Source organism: Rattus norvegicus, chromosome 8, assembly GCF_036323735.1.
Source record: "Rattus norvegicus strain BN/NHsdMcwi chromosome 8, GRCr8, whole genome shotgun sequence".
In the NCBI taxonomy this organism is placed as follows: Eukaryota; Metazoa; Chordata; class Mammalia; order Rodentia; family Muridae; genus Rattus; species Rattus norvegicus.
Window position 1 is genome coordinate 119,337,864 of NC_086026.1, and position 27,103 is coordinate 119,364,966.

A 27,103-nucleotide genomic window follows, 5' to 3' on the forward strand; every position below is an offset into this window, starting at 1 on the left:
CGCTTCCGGGTTCATACATAGCCTTCTTTTTCCCTGCAACCTAAACCCCGGTTTCGCATACACAGCTGCTGTAAGCCTTCCAGGTTAATTGACCCCATCTCTGTCTTCTTTGTTCAGCCCTGATTTTTCCCGTATCTTCAACGGAGAAAGATGGACTTAAATTCCGCTACCACCCTACACTACTTCCGTAATCCCTTTAGGCTTCCCGTTGCCATGGCGACTGTGTACACAGCCCGTCGGCTAGTCGTCCTGGTTGCCTACAGAGCTCCCTCAAGTTGCTGCAGTTATAGCGGTCGCTCTCCAGGAGCGCCGCTGCCTCGCGAGGTGAGCAGTGGTCACGAGCAGGTGGCGTTAGGTAAAAGGGAAACCTGGTGGGGATGGATATCCGCCCTGGCTGCTGTCAGTGACTGGATTCCTAACTCCTTTGGTTCTTTTATTTGTTAAAAACCGAAGCACTCCTGGAGAGCGGGTTATCGCTGTCCTCCTTTCTGCCTGGTCGGGGCTTAGGGGAGCGAGGAGTTTCTGATGTTCCTTAGTCCCACGAGTCTCCACCGGGGTCCGACGACCCGCCTTAGACAGAGTGGGCGTGAGGTTGAGTGTCAGAAGTCATTAAGACACGGTGTCATCACTTAAAGCCTTCGAGCTACCGAAAAGGAAAACCCTCTAGAGGGGAACCTAAATGGGACCAAGGCCATCACACACATTTTAAAAAAGCATTCCACATACTGGGTGAGAAAGAGAGTGGCCAGTTTTGCCTGGATGCCAATTTTTAGTCCATCTCATGCTGTGATACAATAGGACCCTGTGCTGTGGGTTTAAAGGGTGTTGTTTCTTAGACAGTCTTTGTCCCAGATCGAGGTAAGAGCATGGTAGATAAGGACCCCCTAGTGCCTATCAGTAATGCATCCCATTGACTTCTTGTCAAGCCTTCGTGGGTGTCAATGTCTGTATATCCTGCTCATTCCCAAGCCCAAAACAAATGAAGAAACACTGAATCTCTCAGCACAGAGGTCTCCTGGTGGCTCCTCAGAGTCACTTTATTGTGTGAATTATGTTCAGAAGACTGGGGGTATTCCATTTAAAGTCCTGAGGGAAAGAAACACTGCCTAAAGGGAGGGTGTGTTGAGACTGAACATGGCTTCTTGTACTGGGAAATCAGGTATCTTCTCCAGAGCGCTGCAAATTCAGGGGTTAGAGTCGTGTGGGAGGGGAATGACATATCACATACCGTGGAACTCTCTCAGTAGTGGCTGAAGATGGACCCACCAATGGAGATTCAGTCACCCTCTGACTTCCAGCTATGAGTATCACCTTCAACTACCATTTCTTGAGCACCTGGTGTGTGCTGGGCGCTGTTCTGGACCTTGTGGGGGGAATCACAGGAGATAAAAGACACAATCGTTATCCTCAAGCAGCTTGTAATTCTATTTGGGAGCTGAAGCCCGCATAAATGAAGCGACATAAGAACGGTAACAAGCAGTATCTCAGTAAGTGAGAAATGGCATGTGCTTTCGATGCACTGTAGACTAGTGGGCTCGTGAGAGGAGTATAGTCCATTGGAAAGGCTTGCTGCAGGCTGTGTAGAATTCCAGGAATGCTTGACTGCATGAGCATCCAGAGGACCTTGGAAAGGATGGATGGGTGGCTGCATGTGCATGTGCATGTGCATGTTGCAAGTTTTAGGGCAGAAACAGGAGAAAGCTCTTGAACAGTCTTTGAGCTGGCCTATGAACCTGCTTCCGAAACAGTCTGGATTCTCTATAATTCCTTCTAGGTGTTATACTCAACGGCACTAGAACCTTCCTTGACAGGAAGATAAGACTCTTGGGGTTTGTGTTCTGAAAGATTTCCCAGGGCTGTAGAAATTGAGTATTGAGTAAAAAGCACAGCTCTAGGCTGGAGGTATTATCCCCAACACTTGGGAAGCTAAGGCAAGAGAATTGTGAGTTCAAGGCCAACCTGGGCTACACAGAGACCTATCTCAAGGAAAACATTTTTAAAAATCATGAACAACAAACCACTTCTTTCTACTCTCAGTTTCTCAGTAACACAAATCAAAGCAAATTTGGAAATGAGCCCTTCAGTCTCCTTAGTTTGGGGTCCATGTTGTCCATGTTAGAGCTCCATGTGATTTTTTTCCCCTAGAGCTCAACTTTTCAGACAAAAAAATGTTCAATCAAACCATGTTCCTTTCTTACCCAATATATTTCATATTAATTTTCTAAAAACAAAAAGTTGCGAAGGATCCAAGAGTGCTAGGGAAAGACTTGAATGAAACAGTGACTCGAGGAACGTAGAACTCCTCCCTCTATGACGGGCAAAGACAGGGGCACTGTGTGTGCTTGCTTGACTTGACAGCTAAAGTGCCATGACAGGTGACACTTTCATTTTATCCACATCACTGAAACTGGAAGCTGGAAGGGCGGCACCTGTTTCTGTTTAACTTGTTTCTGTGGGATACTTAACACCATAACACCATGGTGATGATGTAATTGTCAGAGGAAAGGATTCCACGCTGTGTCTAGAAATGGGAGAGCCATCAGTACTTTTAAAATCTAGAATAATTTTTGTTAGGTTGCACCATTGCACCTCTATTTCTAGAGAAGTACATGTAAAATGCCACTATTATTTATGTAATATGGTTTTAATATTTTGTTATACTTTATTTTAGTGTGTGTGTGTGTGTGTGTGTGTGTGTGTGTGTGTGTCCATGTGTGCCCATATGTGCCAATGTGCATGTGTGGATGCCAGAGGATAACTTGGGGGAACTGGGTCTCTTCTTTGACTATGTACGTCCTGGGGATCAAACTCAGGTCATTGAGCTTTGTGGCAGGTATCTTTACCAGTGCCATCTTGTTGTCCCTCAAAAGCCTTGTTTGCTTGACACAGGCTCTCACTCTGTAACCTTGGCTGGCCTGAAGCTGGATTCATAGACCAAACCACCTGCCTGGGCCTGTAGAGTGCCAAGATTAGATGCATGCGCCACCACACTTGACCACCTAAACGATTTTAATAAATATTAGAAGTTCTGTCCTGAGAATGTTTTTCTGTAAAGATATTAAAAATTACTGAACATCCCTTCAGTATATTAGGAGACTGAATCAGCTTCCTTTGTCTGACATTTCACTTTTCATAAATTCAGCCAATTCTTTGGCAGATATATGCTTGCTGTTCACAAGATCCCCCACACTCTTCACCCTGTCACCTCATGTCCATGCCCACTCACCTGTCTACCTTCCTTCCCACTCCTTCCCTGTGTCCTCCTCCTCTACAAGAACAGGTTACTTTAGGGGCAGATGTTTTATTCCATTTTCAACTGGCCCAACCCTGATGGGATAATTTAAAGGGAAATGCACAGTGTGGCCTATGTCCTGCTCTGTGGACCTTTTCTCTGTTGTGCAATAGTAGTTCCAAAAAGCCAGGTGGTGGTGGCACACCTTTAGTCCATCACTTGGAAGGAGAGGCAGGCAGATCTCTTGAGTTCTAGGCCAGCCTGAACTACAAAGTGAATTCTAGAACAGCCATGGCTACACAGAGAAACCCTGTCTTGGGGGGAAGAAAGTAGTTCCAAATGGGTTTTTCTTTTTTGAGACAGGGCCTTGTTTATTCCAGACTGGCCTTGAACTCTCTATGTAACTGAGATTGATCTTAAACTTCTGATCTTTGTGCCTCTACCTCCCAAGTGCAGGGGTTTTAGGCAGGGCCAATCTTAGATAAAGTCCTTGCCGATTCAAGCATGAAGAACTGAGTTTGGATTCCCAGCTCCTACATAAAATCTACTTATGCCAGAAAAGAGACAGCTGCATCTCTGTGCTTTCTGATCAGCAAGTATAGCCAAAATGGTGAGCTCCAGGTTCAGTACAGACCCTGCTTCAAAACATATATATGGTGAAGATTGATGGTAGTCATCCCGGTTCCTCCTCTAGCCTCTTCACGCACTCACAGGTGAGTGTACACACACACAAACACACACACGCAGATGTACACACACACACACACACACACACACAAGCTTCAACTTAAAACCCTACTAAGCTAATTTACCTAATAACAATGAAGTTTGTTAGTATATATGTATGTGTATATGTATATATGAATTTTTTTTTTGGTTCTTTTTTTCGGAGCTGGGGACCGAACCCAGGGCCTTGTGCTTCCTTGGTAAGCGCTCTACCACTGAGCTAAATCCCCAGCCCCCATGAATTTTTTTAAAGACAGAGTCTCTGTGTGGCCCTGGCTGTCCTGGAACTCACTCTGTAGACCAGGCTGGCCTCAAACTCACCGAGATCCTCCTACCTCTGTCTCCAAATACTGCAATTAAGTCATGCATTGCTGCCACTGCCACCCGTCATATTTAGTATATTTTCATCGGCTTTTCTTGTTTTTTTTTTTGTGGGGTGTGTGTGTGTGTGTGTGTGTGTGTGTGTGTGTGTGTGTGTGTGTGTGTAGATTTTACTTATTTTCCTTAGAGCTCTTGGGATTTTGTGTTTGCTTCAATATCATCACTGTGGATCTTGAGACACTTGAAAAAACGATCAAGTTTTCAGTCCCCCTTAAAGTCATAAAATTCAACTGGGCACCACAGTATACATCTGTAATCTAGCACTTGAGGGAGACAGGAGCATAAGGGGTTGAAGGCCAACCTTGGGCTGCCACAATGCCTCAGGAGCAGAGGCACTCGCCTTGCAAACCTGGCGACCTGAGTTTCCTCCCTGGAACCCAGGTAGAAGTGGAAAGAAAGAACTGACTCCACAAATTTGTTTTCTAATTTTTACACAATTTTAATTAATGTTTAAAATTAATTTTAAAAAGGCCAGCATGAGATATATAAGCCTGGTCTCAGAGGAAGACAAAAGGAGTTGGATGATTAATTCTATTTAATCAGTGCTTTGCTCTCCAGTATCTTGATTGAGTGCGACCGTCCCATTGGCAACATCTCTTTTAACTAGCATTCGACTTTGCTTGATCTTTAGTGTCTGTGACCTCAAGGTCTTTTCTGTTATGAGATGACCCTTCAGATTAGAAAGTCTTTTAACGGGGTTGGGGATTTAGCTCAGTGGTAGAGCACTTGCCTAGGAAGCACAAGGCCCTGGGTTCGGTCCCCAGCTCCGAAAAAAAAGAACCAAAAAAAAAAAAAAAAAAAAGAAAAAGAAAGAAAAAAGAAAGTTTTTTTAACTAAGCTTGCCTCCCAGTCACTTCTGTCCTGTACTTTTACAAAGGGTCCATCCCACAATGCTGCTTCAGCATTTTTAAATGTTTTAATGTTTAATGTTATATAAATGAGCAAAGAATATGTGTGATTCCCTGTTTTGAGGGAACTGGAGAGATGAATCCAGAGTTAAGAGCTCTGGCTCTTCTTTCAGAGGACCTAGGTTCAAATCACAGCACCCACATGGTGGCTAACAACTGTCTATAACTCCAGTTCCAGAGGATCCAATACTCTTTTCTGGTCATCATGGGCACTGCTCATATGTTATATGCAGACATTTATGTGGGAAAAATACCCATACACATAAAAACAAAACAAAACAACCCTTAAAAAAAGAAAGTGGCGAGAATAAAATTCCGTTTGATCAAGAGTCTGATTTTTTTTTTTTTTAGTAAAGTGAGAGAAGAAAGACAATTGATTATGGACTAGATCAAGAACACTTAATTGGTGGCTTGAGAGACGACTCAGTGGTTAAGAGTGCTTATTGCTCTTCCCAGCACCCATGTCAGGCAGTTCATTGCTGCCTGTAAACCCAGGTCCAGAAGACCAGACACATTCTTCTGACCTCCACAGATTTTACAGACATGTGGCATATACTCACATAGACACACACGCAAACTGAAGAAGGAGAAGGAGGAGGGAGGAGGAGGGGGAGGAGGAGGGGGAGGAGGAGGAGCAAGATGGTTCAACAAGTACAGTGCTGACCCTACAAGTCTGACCACTACCACACACTGAAGCAGGTGTCCCTCATCCCCAGGAATAATAATAATAAATATATCTTTTAAAAAATCCTTAATCTATTCTGCTCTAGAGAGTGTAAGGGAGACAGGTGTGAAAGAAGGGCTGGCTTGAATGTGTTTCAGCAAGTGTGTCAGAAGAAATGGGTTAAAAAAGCAAGCATAAATGGGTTCATCTTAGATGTAGGACATTTCTAGAAACAACAGCTAAAATTAAGCCACCAAAAGGGACCAGACCTTTTGCTTTGGATTTCAGTCTCTTTGGAGTCATGGTGGAAAATGCCAAAGCACATAAAAGACAGAAAGCAGGGTCAGTGGGTTGTGAGTGGTCTCTTGTAGCCCAGGCTGTTCTCCAACTCCCAATGGAGCTGAGGCTGGCCTTGAACTCTGGTCCAGCTGTCTTCACCTCCCAAGTATTAGGGCTACAGGTGTGCACCACCGTACCAGGCTTTCATTCTGGTCTTAATGAATGACATCTCCCTTCTGGTTAGTATTTTGTGATGACCACTAAAAACATTGTCCTTCTCCTCTCTCCAGGTAGAATGGGTACTAGGAAAAAGGTTCAAGCCTTTGTTCGTGTCAAGCCTACTGACGACTTTGCCCATGAAATGATCAAATATGGAGAGGACAACAAAGTAAGTGCCCTGTGTTTGCCTTTGCCCATCCGGCCCTTCCTTTCCCAGCTAAGTGTGGCCTTGTTTTCACACAGTCATTTAAGAAGCAAAACAGAGGGACTGGAGAGAGAGCTCAGTGGGTAGAGATGCTGGCCAGCACGCATGAGGGCCTGAGGACTATCCCCACAATCCTAATGGTGGAGGGAGGGAACCAACTCTTAAAAGTTGTCTTCCATATTCCATACACGTGCTACTGTGTGCATATTACACACACACACACACACACACACACACACACACACACACTTTGCATCAAAGGGACTAAGACAATTGATAAATGCCCATGTAAACTCTAGAGTCAATCGATCAACTCCAAACAGCGCTGTTAGTGGGGAAGTTCTTGAGATTCTCATTTTTTTCTTTTATGTGTTCATATGGTGGGAGGGGCACACACGTGTGCTACATACAGCACAGGTATGGAAGTCAGAGAGCAACTTGCAGAACTGTAGTTTCTCTTCTCCCACCATGTGAGCCCTGAGGAATCAAACTGGGGTTGTCGGGCTTGGTAGCAGGCACCTTTCCTCACTGAATCATCTTGCCAGCCCTCAGGTATTTTAGATGAATAGTCGAAGAACAAATTGCTCAGGTGTTGAAAGTCCTGGTGGTCAGAAAAGAGCTCAAGGATGACCCTGTGTAGTGTGCTGCACGGCATGATTTAAGCAAGAGCATGAAATTTGTTCAGCAACATTTACTGTGGGGTATTCATTTGTTTCAATTTTGTTGGCGGTGGGGTCTCATGTGACCCAGCTGGCTTTAAACTGGCTGTTTAACAGGGGGTGACTATGACCCTTTTACTTTGACTTTCCAAGTGCTGGGACTGGACCTACATGTCACTGAACCTGATAACCCTATCTGTCTTGGCATTAGTTTTGTTTTTCTATGGGCAGCTAGGTCTTGGTTCTTAGATGACAGTGGCCAGTAGAAGATTTCAGTGGGAGCCCCATGAAGAGCTTGAGGGAAAAGCCGGATATGGTGCTATACTGTCATCTGAACAGTTGGGAGACCGACCGGGAGGGAAAATCCAACACCTAAATTCAAAGCAAGCCTTCATATCACAAAAGTGACTTTTAAAGAAAAGGCATGGAATCTTATTGGGAAATGGTTGAAGGTGCATTTGAAATTCTGCTGATCACAAGTAGGTCGGGCACCCTCCATTTACATTAACACAAATGACTAACTGTGTCTGAACACGTCAAGGACATCGTTGTTCCCAGTGGCTCACAGCTGGCCCTCCCTAGTGTGAGGCTGGAGAGGCATCACCCTTGTAGGCACACAGACAGGCCACTGTTTCCAGTTTCCTTGTTATTCTTGCCTGTCTCAAGGCTCAGAGGTTAAGAGCACTCACTGCTCTTCCAGAGGACCTGTGCTTAGTACCCAATACCCACAAGACAGTTCACAGCCATATGTAATTACAGTTCCCGGGGGATCTGACACACTCTTCTGGTCTCTGCAGGTACCAGGCACATATGCAGTACACCCACATATATTGATGCAAACATTTATACATGTAAAAAAGTAAATTTAAAACTTTTAAATTTTTTTTTCAGAGCTGGGGACCGAATCCAGGGCCTTGCGCTTGCTAGGCAAGCGCTCTACCACTGAGCTAAATCCCCAAACCCAATTTAAAACTTTTTAGGGGCTGGGGATTTAGCTCAGTGGTAGAGCGCTTACCTAGCAAGCGCAAGGCCCTGGGTTCGGTCCCCAGCTCTGAAAAAAAAGAACAAAAAAAAAAAAAAAACTTTAAAAACTTCACATCCTCTGTTGTCTCTAAGTTGGGCCTCACTGATCAGTGATTGATTGATTATTTGTTATTTATTTATTTATTCATTCATTCATTTATTTATTTATATTTCATACAGTCTCCCTATGTAGCTCTAGCTGTACTGGAACACTCTATGTAGACCAGGCAGACCTTGAACTCACAGAGATCCACCTGCCTCTGTCTCATATGTGTAACTAATGATTCTTTTAACAAAGGCGTCCTAAAAACAACTCCAATTACCTCTTTTTTTGTGACATTTCTCACATGTTCACCCACATCTGCTCGCTCTCTCGCGCTCTCTCTCTCTCTCCCTCTCTCTCTTCCTAGAGCATTGATATTCATTTGAAAAAAGACACTCGGAGAGGAGCCGTCAATAACCAGCAGACAGACTGGTCATTCAAGCTGGACGGAGTTCTTCATGATGCCTCCCAGGACTTGGTTTATGAAACAGTTGCCAAGGATGCAGTTTCTCAGGCCCTTGATGGATACAACGGTAATTTAATTAATCGTCATTTTATCTAGGACTCTGAGGAGCTCCTCTTGGAAGAAGAGGTATAAGAAAGAGGTACTCAGGGACTGGAGAGGTGGCTCAGCGGTTAAGAGCACTGACTGCTCTTCCAGAGGTCCTGAGTTCAATTCCCAGCAGCCACATGGTGGCTCACAACCATCTGTAATATACATTAAATAAATAAATACTTAAAAAAATTTAAAAAAAAAGAAAGAGGTACTCTATCCTGAACAAAACAAAAGACCTTCATATACTAACACTGAAAGTTTATTTGTCAGTCTGTGATCTGGTGAGAGAACATATATTCACTTCATGACATTTTAGGCATGGCTTCATCCAGTCTCCGAGACATTGCCTTAATTGGATCATTAGAAGACCCTGTTTTTTTTAAATCATTAATTAACTTATTCACTTTACATCCTGATTGAAGCCTCCCCATCCCTCTTCTCCTCCTAGTCCCACCCTCTCACCTCCTCCCCTGAATCCCCCTGGCTTATTAGCAGTGGGCTAATTACTAATTGCTTCTGGCTTCAATCCAGATGCTGGATTAGGGCCGCTCATCTAAAACCTGCCTCCACTCCCAGCACCTGGGAAACAGGCAAACAGACTTCCAGGGTTTAGCATAGCCTCCCCAGGTCTGCCATGTAGATTCACAGAAGCAGTCTCTGGAGATCCTTCAATTCAAGAGGAAGGAGGAATAAGAGTCTAAGGTGACAGTGTTTTGTGTCCCAAAGCCTGATGATGATGATGATGGTGGTGGTGGTGGTGGTGGTGGTGGTGATGATGATGGTGGTGGTGGTGGTGATGGTGATGGTGGTAGTGGTGGTGGTGGTGGTGATGATGATGGTGGTGGTGGTGGTGTTAAAGGTGCAAATGAAAGTATTTCCAGCATAGGCAATCAGACACAGGTCATGGCCCAGTTGTGGTAGTCCATTTCTGGAAATGGCATGGTACTAAGTATGAGCCTTGTAATTTATAAATAATTCCCTTAGCAAGATATAGGGTCACAGGCTGGCTATTCCAGCACTTGGACGGTGAAGCGGGTAGATCAGGAGTTCAAGTCATTCTGGGCTACATAGCTTTATGCCAACATGAGCCACATGAGACCATGTTTCGAATAAATCAACAAAAAAGCCCACCATCGACAGGAATTCCCTTATTGCTCTCTCTCTTTCTGGAAATTTGTCTCTGTGGAGTGTCTCCTGCTTACTCTCAGACATATGCAGTTTAAGCCTTGAGAAGGGCTAGAGTCTAATGCTCCAGCTCCCTCCCTTTCTTTTCAAGAAAGTGGTAGCCACAGTATTCCCCAGCCCTGGAGCCTAGATCATCTGGGAACAGAGAGGTGGAGAGCTCTATGTGGATCACACATTGATGGTGCATGTTCAGGTTTGACTGTTCATGACCCTGTTCCCCGGTGCTGTCTTCCAAGCTGGAAACCCTGATGTCTTTGGATGTTCCTGGTGGCTACCTTCATATCAAGATCCCGGATGGCACCAAGCATGTTGGGGATATGAGGGTTGTCCATGGAGTGATTTCTCTGAATGTCACTCAGTCATATTTTTGAAATGTTTGCAGGTACCATCATGTGTTACGGGCAGACAGGAGCTGGCAAGACATACACCATGACAGGGGCAACGGAGAATTACAAGCACCGGGGTATTCTCCCTCGTGCCCTGCAGCAGGTAGACAATGGGCCTATGGTTGGGATGCCACACAGTTCCCCTCTTCTCTACCCTACGTGCAGCTAATTCCAGGTTTACCTCCTAGAGAGAGTGTGTCTAGCCCTCAAGTGAACACAGCTAACATGGGGTCTAGAGACGGTACTGTGACTGGGCTGGGGTAGAGTCAGAATCCCAAGGAAACTCAGGCTTTGATTTTCAGACTGATCCTGGATGCCAATAAGCATCCAGGATTCTTTGTGAAGGAGGGAACAGGCATGCTAGCCAGGCCCTGCTGCTCCTGTGGCCTGTGATTCTGTAAGAAAGGCTTTATGGGCTGGAGAGATGGCTCAGCGGTTAAGAGCACCCGACTGCTCTTCCAGAGGTCATGAGTTCAATTCCCAGCAACCACATGGTGGCTCACAACCATCTGTAAAGAGATTTGATGCCCCCTTCTGGTGTATCTGAAGACAGCTACAGTGTACTTATATATATAATAAATAAAATAAATCTTTAAAAAAAAAAAAAAAGAAAGGCTTTAGAGGTCTTTGCTGGTTTTAATGAAGAGAGTACAACATTTTCAGAACTTTCCTATTGGCTGTGACTCTCCCATTCAGTAGCTCCTGGAAGACAAAGGCAAGAAGCGGGGTCTGTCTGAACCTTTAGGACTGTCAGCCATGGCTCTGGGAAATAAGACGGACCTTCTAGTCCAGGTCTTGGTTAGAGGTAGGATGCAAACAGCCTTTTCCCCAAAGCATTTTGTGATTCTAAACCACCATGCTCCATTTTCCTGAAGAAATGTACTTACTATCCCATTGTCAAAATGTCAGCTTCTCAAGGCTGAGAATATAACTCACTTGGGAAAGAGCTGGTCTAGGTCAAAGCCCTGGGTTTGATCCCCAGCAGTGGGGAAAATGCACAGCGAGCAGCATGTTTGTACTCAGGAAGTGGAGGCAAGAGGACCAGAAGTTCAAGATCATCTCTGCTCACATTGAGAATTCCTGAGCAACCTGGGTTACATGTGACCCTATCTCAAAGCTAGCTGGGCATGATGGGGCACACTTGTAATCTCAGTACTTGGGAAGACTGAAGCAAGAAGATGGTGAGTTGGATTAAATAACTGGGAGACATTTTTGATTCCAGCCAGACTGGGACACAGGGTAGAACCTGCCTCAAAACGAAACAAAACAAAACAAAAACTCAAATCAAAAGTTGGTAATCTTACACAGTAGACTAGCGACAGTGGCTGTTGTTGATTGTGACCATGGCGTCCACCAGACTGTAATCTCTTTAGGACAAGTATTGCCCTGTGCTCCCTGATGTTTTCTCCTGAGGGAGGTCGTGGGCTGATGTGAAGTGATCAGCCTCTTCTGCTCTTGGTGACTGTGGTCAAACTCCCATGTAGGTGTTTAGGATGATTGAAGAGCGTCCCACACACGCCATCACAGTCCGTGTCTCCTACTTGGAAATCTACAATGAGAACCTGTTCGATCTCCTGTCCACTCTGCCCTATGTTGGACCCTCAGTCACCCCAATGACTATCGTGGAAAACCCTCAAGGGGTCTTCATTAAAGGCTTGTCCGTGCATCTCACCAGCCAAGAGGAGGACGCGTTCAGCCTCCTCTTTGAGGTGAGATGAGAAGTCCCCCCCCCCTTCCCTTCCTAATTCCTTGTTTTCCTCTTACTTTTTTTTTAGTTTTTTTTATTTACCTTGGTAAAAGGAATGAAAAATTCACATGTGGGGGCTGGGGATTTAGCTCAGTGGTAGAGCGCTTACCTAGGAAGCACAAGGCCCTGTGTTCGGTCCCCAGCTCCGAAAAAAAGAACCAAAAAAAAAAAAAATTCACATGTGCTTATATTGAAAACAGTGTTCAATAAGAAGAAAACCAAAACCATATATTCTAGATCATAACCATCTAGTCCTTTCTTTTTGTGAGGTTTGTTTATTTGTGGTACTGGAGACTGAGCAGAGAGCTTCATATGTGCTAGGTAAATCCTCTAATCCTCTGTTATTGAACTATATTCCCAGACCCTTTTTACTTTTTAAAAACATTTTAGCCAGGCATGGTGGTGAATGTCTTTGATCCTAGCACTCCAGAGGCAGAGGAAGGTGGATCTCTGTGAGCTCGAGGCCTGCTTGGTCTACAAAGGGAGTTCCAGGTTAGGCAGGGCTGTTACACAGAGAAACCTTGTCTTGAAAAAGAAACACACACACACACACACACACACACACACACACACACACACACACATACACACACACACATTTTAGCTGGACAGACAGGGATAGTGCTTGTCTTTAATCTCTGCACTCAGGAGAAAGAGACAGGCAGATCTCTTAGTTCAAAGCCAGCCTGGTCTACAGAGTGAGCTCTAGGACAGCCTGGGCTACACAGAGAAACATTTCTCAAAGAATTTTAAATTTTAATATTTTAGATTGTATCCTTTGTATAAAATTTCTTTTTAATTTTAAAAATTAGATGAGAACCTGTTTTAAGGTGAAAAAAAATTTAAATTAAAATTTTTAATTTTAAAAATAAAAAGAAACCAAAATATTTAAATTTGTAATTATGTCTGCTGTGTGTTTGAGCATGTGTGTGCAGTACCCACAGAGGCCAGAAGATGGCATCAGATTCTCTGAAGCTGGTTATGAGCTTCCCCACGTGCAATGCTGGGAACTGAATTTGGGCCCCCTACAAAAATAGTGCTCACTCTGAGCCACCTCTCCAGCCTCTCTTATGTACTTTGTTATTTTGAGACAGATTCTCAATACGTTTCCCAGGGTAAGCCAATTGTAGTGGTACAGTCCCTGTAATCCCAGCTAAGGAAGCTGAGGAAGGAAGATGGCTGAATTTAAGGCCAGTCTGAGCTACGTAGTGAAACTTTATCTCAACAAAACAAAGGTGCCCAGGCTAGCCTTGAAGTCACTCTGCAACCCAGGTAGGTTCTGAACTTGTGACTCTCCTGCCTTTGCCCCTTAAATAATGGGACTTACAGATCTACACTGTCATGCCTGGCCGTACATAGTTGAACTTATTCTTATGTTCTTTCTCTCTCTCTCTCTTTTTTTTTTTTTCTTTTTTTTTGGAGCTGGGGACCGAACCCAGGGCCTTGTGCTTGCTAGGCAAGCGCTCTACCACTGAGCTAAATCCCCAACCCTCTTGTTCTTTCTCTCTTATCTTGGCTGTGTTAAGGATCAAATTCAACCTTGTGTGTGCTAGGCAAGTACTCTACCAGTGGGCAGCACTCCCAGCCCGTCTTATGTCCTCTTTTTGAGTTAACCCTAAGTCACGACTACCTATTGAAATGTCAGAACTGCTGGTGTGGTTGCAGATTCTGGGAATCCCTTCTCCTAGGAGGCTGAGGTAGGAAGACCGTGAGCTCAGCCTGGCCACCTGTCAGAACCCTGTATAGAAGCAGTTCTTTGTAATTAAACTTAAATATGAAAATTAGAGCTATGGGATATGTCAGTGGGAAAAGGTGTCTGCCAGCAACCCCGATGCCCTGAATCCAGTCCTCAGGGCCCACATGGTAGGGGAGAACTGACTCCAGCAAGTTGTCCTCTGACTTAGAAAAACAGACACAATCCATAAATAATAACCAAGGAAAGTCAAACCACGCCAACAGTTACCAGGGGGGGGGGGACCTTAATCATGTTTTACAAAAGACCTAGTGATTCTTTTCTTAGCTGTCTACCCAAGAGAAACAAATGTGTGGCACATATGCGTATACACACAAAGGTTCATATGTGTTCATGGCAGCATTGTTCATAGCCATTAGAGATTGTCACCGTGATGTCTGTTAGCCAGTGAATAGATAAACAGCTCTACAGTGGAAAATCAGCAGTAAAAGGGAACAGGTGGGGGAGGCCAGACAGAATGAGGATGCATTCTACAACATAAATGAACCTTGGAAACATAGCCATCAGCCACAGAGGGCCACATGGACTGAGTTTATGCTGGTGGAAAATCCAGAATAGCCACACAGAGAACCAGAAAGCAGCTGAGTGGCTGCCTGGGAAGGGAGTGGGAAGGCACTAACTGCCCATGGCCCCAGGGAACTCTGGGATGATGTAGCAGTTCTAAAATACGATTGTGATAATGTTGTACAATTCTGTACGTTTACTAAAAATCATTGCATTACAAAAAATTGCAGGGCTGGGGAGGCTAGAGAGATGGCTCAGCGGTTAAGAGCACTGATTGCTCTTCCAGAGGTCCTGAGTTCAAATCCCAGTAACCACATCATGGCTTACAACCATCTGTAATGGGATCTGATGCCCTCTTCTGGTGCCTCTGAAGGCAGAGGCAGGAGGGTTTGTGAGTTTGAGGTCAATCTGGTCTACAGAGTGAGTTCCAGGCTAGCCAGGGCTACATAATGGGACCCTGTCTCCAAAATAAGCAAACGAATAAGCTTTACCGGAAATCTCTGGTGGTGAAAGTACAGCACCAAACCCCCATTTGTTTCCCTTTTACTAGTTTACAAAAGACGTTTGCCCAGAAGGCCCAGCTGATGGTGATGGTCTGAGTATTGGACAGTGACTGAGAGTCCTTGTTGTCAGTTTTCAAAATGTCACATATACTTCCTTTCCCCTCCAGGGAGAGACCAACAGGATCATTGCCTCCCACACGATGAACAAGAACTCATCCAGGTCACACTGCATTTTCACCATCTACATGGAGGTTGGTGTGCGTTCTTTGTTCACCAGAGAAGACTGGTGACTCCCGTGGGTGCCACCCAGCCAGAAGCTCCTCCCAGGGCACTCTAAATTGTCTGGATGTCTTTGTAGGCTCATTCTCGGACCTTATCAGATGAAAAGTATATCACTTCCAAAATCAACCTGGTAGACCTGGCAGGCTCAGAGAGGCTCAGCAAGACGGGGGTAAGTCAAGAAGCCACAGACCCTGTGGCCTACTCTGTGTGTGCATAGCCCACATTGGACTCTTGAGAACATCCAGATGTTGGGGATTTAGCTCAGTGGTAGAGCGCTTGCCTAGGAAGCGCAAGGCCCTGGGTTCGGTCCCCAGCTCCAGAAAAAAAAAAAAAGAGAACATCCAGATGAAGTGGCGTGCTTTTCTAACCACTGCGTGAGATGATTCCCCTTCACGTAATGCCGACATTGGGTTGGAAGTAAGCCTGGGGCTCAGGACCTCACAGTATCTTACAAAGGAAAGCAAAGTTGTAAGTAAGCTTTTACCTTTTTTTTTTTTTTTTTTTTTTTTTTGGAGCTGGGGACCGAACCCAGGGCCTTGCGCTTCCTAGGCAAGCGCTCTACCATTGAGCTAAATCCCCAACCCCGTAAGCTTTTACTTTTGTGAGAGGATGCATAGCTTCAGTCAAGTAACAAGCACACCCGACCAAAAATACGATAGGGTTTTTTTTTTTGTTTTTTTTTTTTTTTTTGGTTCTTTTTTTCGGAGCTGGGGACCGAACCCAGGGCCTTGCGCTTCTTAGGCAAGCGCTCTACCGCTGAGCTAAACCCCCAACCCCAAGATAGGTTTTTATCCTAACACAAGAATGCTGAGTCTTTTCTCCTTTGACTGGAGTCTGACCTCACAGTCTCTGGTGATTGATTAGTTTTGAAAATTGGTGTGAAGGAAACGGGGGAAAGGGCCAGCTTCTCTGGATCATCAAGTTCTGAAACACAATACAGCAGGGTCTTTGCTGAGCAAACAGTTTTACAAGGTAGGGAGATGGCAATAGCATCCCGAAGATTTCGTTCCTGTGAGCATTCTTTTGATAGGAAAGAGTTGGTTCCTTGTAATTACCCCTCACCAGTGTTCAGTAAGTACTCAGGAAATCTCCACACTGGCATGGTGTTTCTCTGTGCATAGACATGAAAGAATTCACATGCATATTTAATTTCAAATATATATTTGCAAAGATATTTTAACACAAAATTTCATGAGAGTATTTAGATGAGTATTCGCTTGTGCGTGCTACTATATTTATGTGACTATTCATAGGCTTACCTGCTCAGGTATTTCATGTGCATTTATACATGTAACTGTATCATATGGATATTCATTTGTGTGTTCTAATTCATGTCAACCTTCATATGAATGTTCCTGTGAGTTTTACTATTACCATTATCAGTAACCCAAAATGGAAAACACTCCCAACTTGGAGGAAAAGGTCCTCGTTCTGGGGAGGAGGCTCCAGCCTGGCTGCCTGTAAACCGGTAAGGGTAGGCAACCTCAATAGGGTTGCCTCCCTATTCTGTTCAGCGTGACCCAGACATTTTGTTTGCAGTCAGAAGGTAGAGTCCTAAAGGAAGCCACCTACATCAACAAGTCGCTGTCATTCTTGGAGCAGGCTATCATTGCCCTGGGGGACCAGAATCGGGACCACATCCCTTTCCGGCAGAGCAAGCTCACCCATGCTCTGAAAGACTCCTTAGGTGAGGCTGTGGATGGCTCTCAGAGGAGGGATTGTGTTCTGGGGAGGACTAGGCCTGGCTTATCTGCCATTAGGGATCGGAGAATCACTTTGACCCAGGGCAGTGAGTTTACTGTGGCTCTTCAAAAGTGATGCCAGTCAGACACTGGACAAGCCTTCAGGCATTCTTGCTGTTAGAATTGTTATTCAAGCTTTTGCCTCTGCTGGGAACATTTTCTCTTTCCACCTTGTCCCTAAACGGTTTGGCAGAGACCTTTGTGGCCTTGGAGAGTCAGGGAAAGGGCCTCTCCTATCATTTCCCCGTGTCCTTTACACCTTCCTGGACACAACAGTGGGAGCCTCCTTGTCATCCTCACCTGTGTTGGGGTTTGTCAGGCCTAATAACACAGTCACTGGTTCCTGGCCATGAGCAAAGTCCAAGCTCACACCTTCCTTCCTGAGCTTGTCCCAGTCTCCTGAAGTGTCTATTCTATCCTGGTTCCTCCTGTGTACATCTAATGGTCTCTCTCTGTTCCTACCTCTGTCTCTTGCCTCATAGCCTTATGCAGCTAGGGTTGTCTCCTTTGTCTCTAAGTCAGCATGGGCTGTTCAAACAAAGCACCACAGGCGGAAGGCATGTGCAAATGCATTCCTTGTAGTTATGTGGACAGCGAAGGCCAGGATCGAGGTGCCAGTAGATCTGGTTCCTTCCTTGCAGATGGCTGCTTCTTGGCCATATCCTCACCTGGAGAGAATGAAATGGGTCTGCTTTTTCTTTTTTTTACAAAGACAGAAACGCCCAGCATAGGGGCTGCACACACAGACCTTATCTAAAAGTAATTACTACCAAAGGTTCCATTCCAAACAGGTTAGACTGAGTTTTGGGATTTTGGAGGTTATAAATTTTGTGGGGACACAAGTATTGGGTCCATAACAGTACCCTGTCAATCCTAAAGGAAACTCTCGTGTCCCTTTCTGCAGGGGGAAACTGCAATATGGTCCTTGTGACAAACATCTATGGAGAAGCTGCCCAGTTAGACGAAACGGTAGGTAGAGACAGCCTGTGCAACCAGGCTGGAGTTTCTCCCCATGGTGCAGGGGCTGAGGGTTCAGCATGGATAAGGTTGGATCCAGACTGGCACAGATGCCACTATCCATGGCATTATTCAGGACCACAAGGACAAATCTGAGCCACAACTGCTGAGGGTGACAGAGACCAGGATGCCAACACCAAACAATAAACCATATTAAGAAAGAAGCACAGGTGTAAGAAAGACTTAACCTTGGGGACTTATGTAAGAAGGGCACAGTGAAAGCAGTTTTGTGGGGACAAAGAACATGTTTTCAGGGGTACAGCTCATGTGAAGTGAATAGTTGAGAAAAGATGCAACAGAGCCCCCGTGCAGAAGGAGAAGCCCTGGTCCTAAGTCATGTCAGAGTCCTGGGTAGGCAAGACCTTCAAAAGAGGCCTGGGAAGGGAAAGGCTTTTCCTCCCTGAAGCTGGGTGGGTACTGAGCTGGGTGGCATTCAGATATTGGCAGCAGGACGCACAAGTGTTACTGGTAGAGGCGATGACAGAACTGAGCAGGTGACTCATGCCAGGAACATCTTGTTACTCTACAGGAGGGCTTAAGAAGGGAGGAAAGGGGAATTGAAGGGCTTTGATGTGTTTGGAAGGGCTGAGCCCTTGGCTGCTCTTCACATGATAGAGAGAGTTTGAAGAGGGGAGAGTTGTGGACACTGATGGGACTCAGGGAGAGAATCCGGTAGCAGGACACAGGTGTCCTGAAAATGTCAGACAGGAATAAGTGTCTGACACAGTGACAAGGGCCTCCATCCCAGGTTGGGTTTCCCCCTCTAGGGTACCCTTGTCATAGACAGTTAGGAAAACTGTCCCTAGATTTTTTACTGTTGCAAGTGTTGGAGGCAAACTTCAGCTATCTGGAGAATTCACTTAGGTGAAATGGGTCATTTCCAGGGATGTTGTGAGGCAAGACATGACTGTAGGGCCACCAGCCTGTATACATTAGGGACTGTCCCAGCTTAGGGAGAGTGCTCTTGCCACACATTCAGTGCCCTGGGACTTGGGAGGCCAAACCAAAGAGCTCCAGCTGACGTGAGACAGCACCTCCAGGGAAAGGGTTTAGGAACCTCCTGGTCTCATCTCATAACAAAGCAAAATTGATCCCTAAGAGGAGCTGTATCAACTTTGACCTCCAGGCTGCCTTACTAATAAGAAAGCTACCCCTGAGAACTCTATCCACGCTGCTTTGAGGAGGTCACCCATGCTGGGATATCTTAGTCATGGACCCATTTGGGGTCCTTGGCATGTCGTTCTGGGATATAAGACATGATGGCAGATACAGGTATCAAGGCACTTGGGAGGCTTTGTAGTAAGTATTCTTATTGTAGTATTGCTTTAAGGACGAGCCTTGGAAAGCCAGGTGTGATAGCACGCAGGAGGCAGAGATGGAGGGTTTCTGTGAGTTAGAAGCCAGCCTGGTCTACAGAGTGAGTTACAGGCTGGCCAAGGCTACTTAGTGAGACTCTATCTCAAAACAAAACAGAGGAGCCTTGGGGTCAATCAGTGGCTATTCCTTTTGACATATAATTCATATTTAAGTAAAAGGCACAAAAAGGGAAGGCAATGAGTATTTTTAATAAAATGGAAGGCAGTTCTTCCTACTAACCAGGCCAAGATTACTTTAATATTCTAGAAATTCAGTGACCATCTCTGTTTCCTCCTGAGTTACTCAGTCCTGCAAACCAGTGATTGTATATTCTGCTGTGTCTTGCTTTCTGATTCCTCTCTGCTTCTTAATCCTTGTGCTTAAAAATCTATTTAAAATACCTTTAATAAACTCTAACTCTGTTACATAACAAGGAAAAAAGAAAAGAAAATGGGACCTTCCAGCACAGTGAAAGCCCCACCCTCCCATCTCCACCCCTGAGATAGTCGGAGCACAGGCAGCAACTCTCCTGGCCCTTGGGATCTCCACGCTCTTAGTCCCACACTGCCCAGGGGCTCTGCCCAGGTCTGGACCCACAGGCCCAGATGTGTGGTCTTAGGAGTTTAGAACAAAGGTATATGAGGGGTGTGGGTGCTAATGAATCTCTTCTCTAAATGTTAAAAAATAACACGTTCCTATTATGTAGTTTTACTCTATGTAATAGCGTGTGTGTGTGTGTGCGTGTGTGTGTGTGTGTGTGTGTGTGTGTGTAGATGCTCACACTTGCATGCTGGGATGGGGGACCAGTGCCCTGAAACAAAAACAACAGTCATGTTTGGAGCAGCATAACCTAGCACCTATAATAATCAGGCTTCTTCTGAGAGCTCTCTTCACAGAGACATCAGAAATTGCACACTGAGTCTCCCAAGGATTCATAAGGCAGGCTTCTCATCCCTGTACCAGGGAGTGATGAGATTTATGTAAGGTCACTCAAATGTCCAGTGGCAGACAGAACATTTAACCAATTGGGTTAAGAACCTTACCAGTCCTTGGGGCCACTGCAAGGTGCCTTATTCCATTCTAAGCCTGTTCCTAGTCTCAAGGCCTCTTCACTGACAGTCAGCCCAGCATTACAGGAGGCTCCATTCTCAGGGCCTGCCTTGTGCTCCACCCTCACCTAAAACGTGTGCATTGAGGCTATTTCCAGGACACCCACTCACGTGGCTGCTCATGGCCTCTAGCCATAATGGCCCAGAAGTCACTTAGGAGATGTCAAGTCTGCTTTGGAATGGGCTACCACTTATGCTTCTTCCTCTTTTTTTTTTTTTTTTTTTTTTTTTGGTTCTTTTTTTCGGAGCTGGGGACCGAACCCAGGGCCTTGCGCTTCCTAGGTAAGCGCTCTACCACTGAGCTAAATCCCCAGCCCCGCTTCTTCCTCTTTTTCTTCTTCTTCTTTTTTTTTTCCCCCCAAGCTGAGGACCGAACCCAGGGCCTTGCTCTTGTTAGGCAAGCACTCTACCACTGAGCTAAATCCCCAACCCCCTTTTTCTTCTTCTTCCTCCTCCTTTCCTCTTCCTTCTCTTTTTTCTTTTTCTTGGGGGTGGGGGCCATTTCTTGAGAGTCAGGCCATCACTGTGGTGTCCTGCTTTTCTTTGTAGTGAGAAAGGATGAGCAGAGGCCAGAGGAGGATGGTAGAGTTCTTCCTCCTGTTGTTAGCCAACTTTTTTTTTTTTTTTTTCGGAGCTGGGGACCGAACCCAGGGCCTTGCACTCGCTAGGCAAGCGCTCTACCGCTGAGCTAAATCCCCAACCCCAGCCAACTTATTTTTTGAGGCAGATTCTTTTGAAGAACCTGAATCTTACCGTTTTGGCTAGGCTGGCTGGTCAGTGGACTCCTTGATTCACCTGTCTCTCTGCCCCCAACACTGATATCTGACTCTTTACAAGGGTGCAGGGGATTTGAACTCAGGTTCCCTTGCATTCAGCACAAGTGCTCTTACCCACTGAACCATCTCTCCAGCCCCTACCTTGTGTTTTGGAGGGGGAGGGGCAGGATCTCTCATTAACCTGGAGGTGTAGCCCATTAAGGCTAAGATGGCAGCCAACACACCACAAGGATCTACCTGTGTGTACCTTACCAGGTGTGAGATTACAAGCTCATGCCACCACACAGGCTTCTTTACGTGTATTCTGGGAATCTAACTCAAGTTCTTAGGTTCTCATGTTTATGTAGCCAACTACTTTACCCTTCTCCCCACACACATGGCTTAGTTGCCAGGTATGGAGACGCAGCCTTGAATCCCAGCACTCTAGAGGCAGAGGCAGGCAGAAGCCTGTGAATTTGAGGCCAGACTGCTCTTCATAGAGGGTTCCAGAACAGCCAGGGCTATGTATAAAAAGTCTGCCTCAAGTTCATACAAACAAAAAAGCAAACAAGGAAAATGTAACAATGAATGTGGTCGTATATTATTTCTTTTTGACGTCACCTATCTAGACTGAGAGAAGTAGCTAGAAAGAGCCAAAGGCACCTCCTGTAGGAGGGGCACTATGCCTGTGCCTTTCATGTGAAGGAGAACCTCAAAAGCTTTGTGCTGGAGGCTGGTTTCTAACTGTGCCTTAAGGAACCAAGAATAGAGAGATAAGAGGTTAGGAGGAAAGGAGGGAAGAGTGCCTTAGGCAGGGGTTCCCTGAGCACAGGGGTTTGGGCAGAAGCTGGGAGCTGTAGGTTAAGAGTTGGAACAATGTGGGACTGAGGATGCTCATCAGTGGAGAAAACTTGTCTGGTATGCACAAGGCCCTGGGTGTGCTCTCCAGCTCTGCAGAAGAAAAGTAAAAGAAACATGTCTTTAATCCCAGCATTGGGGAGGCAGAGGAAAGGCAGGTGGAGCTATGTGAGGTTGAGGCCAGCCTGGTCTACATATTGAGGATCTGTTTCAGAGAAAGTGAGAGAAAGCAAGGGAGTGGGGGAAGGGAGGGAGGGGAAAGAGGAGGTGGACTAGTGTCTGGGTAGTGCACTAGATAAGGACCTGGATACAACATGGGTCTCTTATCAACTTTCTGTTCCTACTGTTCCATTCCCTACCCTACTGAAGACCTCACTGCCAAGGTCTTGCTTGTTATTAAAATTATTTTTATTTGTTTATGTGTATGTGTGTTTGTGAGTGTGAGTATGTGCATGTGAGCACAGGTGCCCACAGAGGCCAGAGAGGGTATCAGATGTCCTGAAGTTAGAGTAACAGGCTGTTGTGAGCCACCTGATCCGGGTACTGGGAACTGAACTTGGGTCCTTGGAAAAGCAGCAAGCTCTCTTAACTGCTGAGCCTTCTTTCCAACCCTATTTATGTATTTTTGATACTGAATCTAATGGAGCCAAGGCTAGCCTCCAACTCAATACGTAGCTGAGGATGATCTTAAACTCGTCACCACCTCATAAGTGCACGTGCCATCAGGCCTGATGTACCCTTTCTAAATGTATATTTTGGTTAAGGATTGGACCAGCCTGACCTACATATTTGCTTGGCAAAGCTCACAAGGACCTCCACCCGCTAACCAGTTTCTATATCACACTTGCTTAACCTTCAGACCCACAAAGGCCCTTTTGATCGCTGTCCCCTTGAGGATGGGAACTGATGCCAGTTAAGGCAGCTGGAAGAGTTAGAAGAGGACATGCCCTCCGAGAAGGCTGGTCTTTAGGGTCTTGTGTGAGTGGCGGGCCACCTGACATCTATCTGGTCTGTTTTCAGCTATCTTCGTTGAGGTTTGCCAGCAGGATGAAGCTTGTCACCACTGAGCCTGCCATCAATGAGAAGTATGATGCCGAGGTACTGAGGGGCTGATGGGAGCTTCCCACCTCTGGGAATGCTGTCTGTAGGTTTGTTCCCTGTGTGTCTGCTCCCACATGAGTATCTGCTGGAGGTCATAAAGGAAGCCAGATTTGTGTGGCTTCCTCCTGCCTCCACTGAAGTCTTGCCTGGAGTCCTGGGTCAATCCTTTTCCTTTCCGTGATAAGCCACTATCGTTAATAGTCCCCAGAGACCCCACTAGACTGCCACAAAAGTGAAAGGGGAGATGATCTACCACTCAGCTCACAGGCGGGGATTCAGGGACTTGGGTATCCCAGGACTCCCCAGGAGATTTCTTCAGAGCTGAATCAGCATACATTGTCTCTCCAAGTTGCCTGATAGAACACATTTATTTTGTGTGTATATATGTGTGCATGTATATGTGTGGGCATATGAGTGGAGGTCCAAGGACAACTTGGAGGAATCTGTTTTTAGGAAGATCATGAGTTCAAAGACAGCCTAGAATCCGTGAGACAGTCTCAAAAATGGACCCACAGGCTGGAGAGATGGCTCAGTGGTTAGAAGCATTTACTGTTCTTACAGAAGACCTGGATTCCATCCCCAGCACCCTCACCGAAGCTCACAACCATCTGTAACTCCAGTTCTAAGGAATCCAATGTGCTCTTCTGGGTTCCCTGAGAACCAGGCTCAAACATACATATGCACTCAAATGCACACATACACATACACACAAACACACATGCATGTACATGTACACACGGGTACACACACACATGCATAAAATAAAAGTAAATAATTTTTTTAAAAAGCAACCAAAAATGCTTCTGAAATCAAGGTCACTGGAGATGGGCATGTGTATGTCCCTGTGTCCCTGGCAAAAGGGTTAAACATTTCTAGGTTCTAAACCCTGAAGGACGATCCCATCTTGAGACTAAACGTGGTTTAGCAGGAAAGTAGAGCTCAGAGTTCAGATTCTTAAACTCAGTGAGGTTTAGAAAGGAGCACCTGGCCAGCTAAACCCTTGTCTATTCTGAGCTCCTGATTCTGTTGGTTGTAGAGCCTGACTGAGTATTTTCTATTTCCTTCCTTCCTTCCTTCCTTCCTTCCTTCCTTCCTTCCTTCCTCCCTCCCTCCCTCCCTCCCTTTTCTCTTTTGGTTCCTCCCCCCCTTGCCTTCCGTTTTCTGACGTGGTCTCATTATCTAGTCCAATCTGGCCTCCATTTCCTGTTCCTCCCGCCTCATTCCCTGTGTGCTAGCATTATAGACTTGTGCCATCTCAGTTCAGTGAAGATTTGTGTTTTTGAGTTCACAGTTGTTGCATTTGCTGTTTCTGGGTTGAACCACCCTTGTTCTATGACTTGCTCCTTCCTTATCTGTGGAGCCTTTTCGTGTGTGTGTGTGTGTGTGTGTGTGTGTGTGTGTGTGTGTGTGTGTGTTCGCGTGCGTGCGCATTATGGGTGTGTACAGTGTATGTTTGCGTGCATGTGCATGCTTGTGTGTGTATGAATGTGTGTGCAAGCAGATGTGTGTACTACGTGTGTGGGTACAGGAGGTGCTTTCAAGACCCTGAACTCGGGTCTGCTTCTGCAACCGTTTCCAGGCAGCAGCTCCCAGCAGTAGGACAGGCTGCCACACCTCTCAAGCATTAGGAAAAAATCCCTCTGTTCTCAGGGTAAGTTGGAGGCTGGTTTTCCCAAGAGGGTCCACTACCCAACTCACCTTCTGATTGGACCACATATGTCCCCTGTGATAGATACACTGAACAGAATCGTCCAACAGCAGGTGCCAGCATCTCGGCCAGACGTTCTGTATCTGGGACATAATGTATTTCCTAGAGTGGGGAGGATGAGATGGCTGAGAATAGCCACCAAACCTTTCTCTTTGGCCCCAAAGACAGTCCATACTGGAAGGAGATATACTTGGTGTTTCCTAAAAGGCTGAGCCAGGATTTGGATTCTGATCACATACCTCACGCTTTGTGTCTAAATTGCCACCATGATGCCAGAGGTCTGTCAGCCCTTGCTGTGCACTCACACGGTGACGGGTGAGCCTCAGTACCCAGGTGATCTGACTGAATGAGGCTAGACTACAGCAGGCCTGCGGTGTGAGAAGCCCATGGGTCTGTGATTAGACACAACAGTGGTCACTCGTTTTGGCACCAGCTCCTTCCAGTGGTCATTTTCTGACAGTGAAGAGCCTGTTCCTGGTTAGAGGTCTCTGAAAACTTCCTTGTGCCTCTGTTACAAAATATTCTCAAATATCAAATGTAAGCAACTAGGCAAACTCTCTATTTGGGTTTTCAAGACAGGGCTGCTCTGTGAGGCCTGGCTGTAGCTCTGTGTAGCCCAGGCTGACCTTGAACTCAGAAATCTGCCTGCCTCTGTCTCCTGAGTGCTGGGATCAAAGGCAGGCACCACTGCCTGGCAAGATTTGGCAAATTCTGTTGCTCAAAATGTATCACTTCTGGGCTGGACAGGTGGGTGGCGCAGTGGTTAAGAGCACTGACTGCTCTTCCTGAGTTCAATTCCCAGCAACCACATGGTGGTTCACAACCATGTGTAATGGGATCTGATGCCCTCTTCTGCATGCAGGCATATATGTAGGCAGAATGCCGTATACATAATAAATAAATTAAAAAAAACTATCATTTCCGGGTTGGGGATTTAGCTCAGTGGTAGAGCGCTTGCCTAGCAAGCGCAAGGCCTGGGTTCTGTCCCCAGCTCCGAAAAAAAAAAAAAGAAAAAAGAAAAACAAACAAACAAACAAACAAACAAACAAACAAAAAACAAAAAAAAAAAAAAACCAAAAAGCTATCATTTCTCAGTACTTGAATCTATGAGGTGTTCTCTCCCAGACACCTCTTCTTTCTTCCTTCCTCCTCCTTTCCTCTTCCTCCTTTTTAAAACTTTAGTGACAGTTGCAGGATAGTGCAGGCTGGCTTCTAGGCTATGTAGCCAGCCTGGGCTATTGATCCTCCTGGCAAGTGTTAGAATTACATGCATAAACCACCACACTCGACTTTTTCTTTTTTGTGGTGTTAAGGCTGGAGCCCAAGGCACACACATGCTAGGCAAGTGCTCTGGAACTAAGTCATGCCCCAGTGCAAAGAATGCCCATTTATAAAAATGGACTGTTAGGGGGAGCTGGACCCAGTTGGAGGAAGCCAATGACTGGGATGTGCATTTGAAGGGTGTAGCTTGTCCTTGGACCATTCTTCAATCTCTCTGCTTTCTGGCCATTCTGAGGTAAATGGCTTTGTTTCTGCACGCTCACCCTTCTCACACATCATTTTGGACCCAAAGCAATTTGTTCAGATTTGCTCGTTTGTTTTTGAGACAGAGCCTCACTGTGTAGCCCTGGCGGTCCTGGAACTCATTACGCAGCCTAGGTTGGCCTTGAGCTCCCTGAGATCTGCCTGCCATTGTCACCTGATGCTGGGGTTAAAGCTGGGTACTACTACTATACTTGACTGGCTCAGATATTTTGTTACAACAGCAAAGTGACTAACACAGGGATTGTTTACCACATGACCTTCAGTGGACATTTAAGACCCAAACCTAAGAGTCCAGCATGGTAGCATATGACTATCATCCCAGCACTCAGAGGGAGAGCCTGGAGGATCAGGGGTTCAGGGTCATTCTTGGCCACATGATGGCTTTGGAGCCATCATGGACTAATGAGACCCTGTCTCAAAAATTAAAACACACACACACACACACACACACACACACACACACACACACACACACACACACACGAGAGTCACATTTTTCGAAAGAGCAGTAGAACAGTTTAGGGTGGGGAGAACTGAGTACTGTAACTTGTCCTTTGACCTCCACACATATGTCATGGCCTAGGTGAAGAGCCTTATCTTGGGAGATGAGGGAGCTCTCCAGGAGCTACTGGGAGTTGGGTTTGAAGACAGCCCATA

The 27,103-nt window shown here is 45.8% G+C and overlaps 1 protein-coding gene across 5 annotated transcripts in view; it reads left to right on the top strand.

Annotated features, from left to right (window-relative positions):
- Positions 1–150: 150 nt before the first annotated feature.
- The window catches only part of Kif9 (kinesin family member 9), a 68,619-nt gene continuing 41,666 nt past the window's right edge, over positions 151–27,103 (top strand). The window contains exons 1-11 of one of the 5 annotated variants that reach the window (XM_039081991.2): positions 186–324; positions 1,245–1,469; positions 6,481–6,578; positions 8,707–8,872; positions 10,463–10,569; positions 11,951–12,175; positions 15,141–15,224; positions 15,332–15,424; positions 16,795–16,942; positions 17,902–17,966; positions 23,113–23,190. In XM_039081991.2, the coding sequence (XP_038937919.1) occupies positions 1,451–1,469; positions 6,481–6,578; positions 8,707–8,872; positions 10,463–10,569; positions 11,951–12,175; positions 15,141–15,224; positions 15,332–15,424; positions 16,795–16,942; positions 17,902–17,966; positions 23,113–23,190 (1,083 nt within the window). In that variant the 5' untranslated portion in view covers positions 186–324; positions 1,245–1,450. Of the gene's footprint in view, positions 356–1,244; positions 1,488–6,480; positions 6,579–8,706; positions 8,873–10,462; positions 10,570–11,950; positions 12,176–15,140; positions 15,225–15,331; positions 15,425–16,794; positions 16,943–17,901; positions 17,967–23,112; positions 23,191–27,103 lie in introns of all 5 variants that reach the window. The other 4 variants (XM_039081990.2, NM_001192000.2, XM_006243994.5 and 1 more) reach the window with 4 other exon arrangements.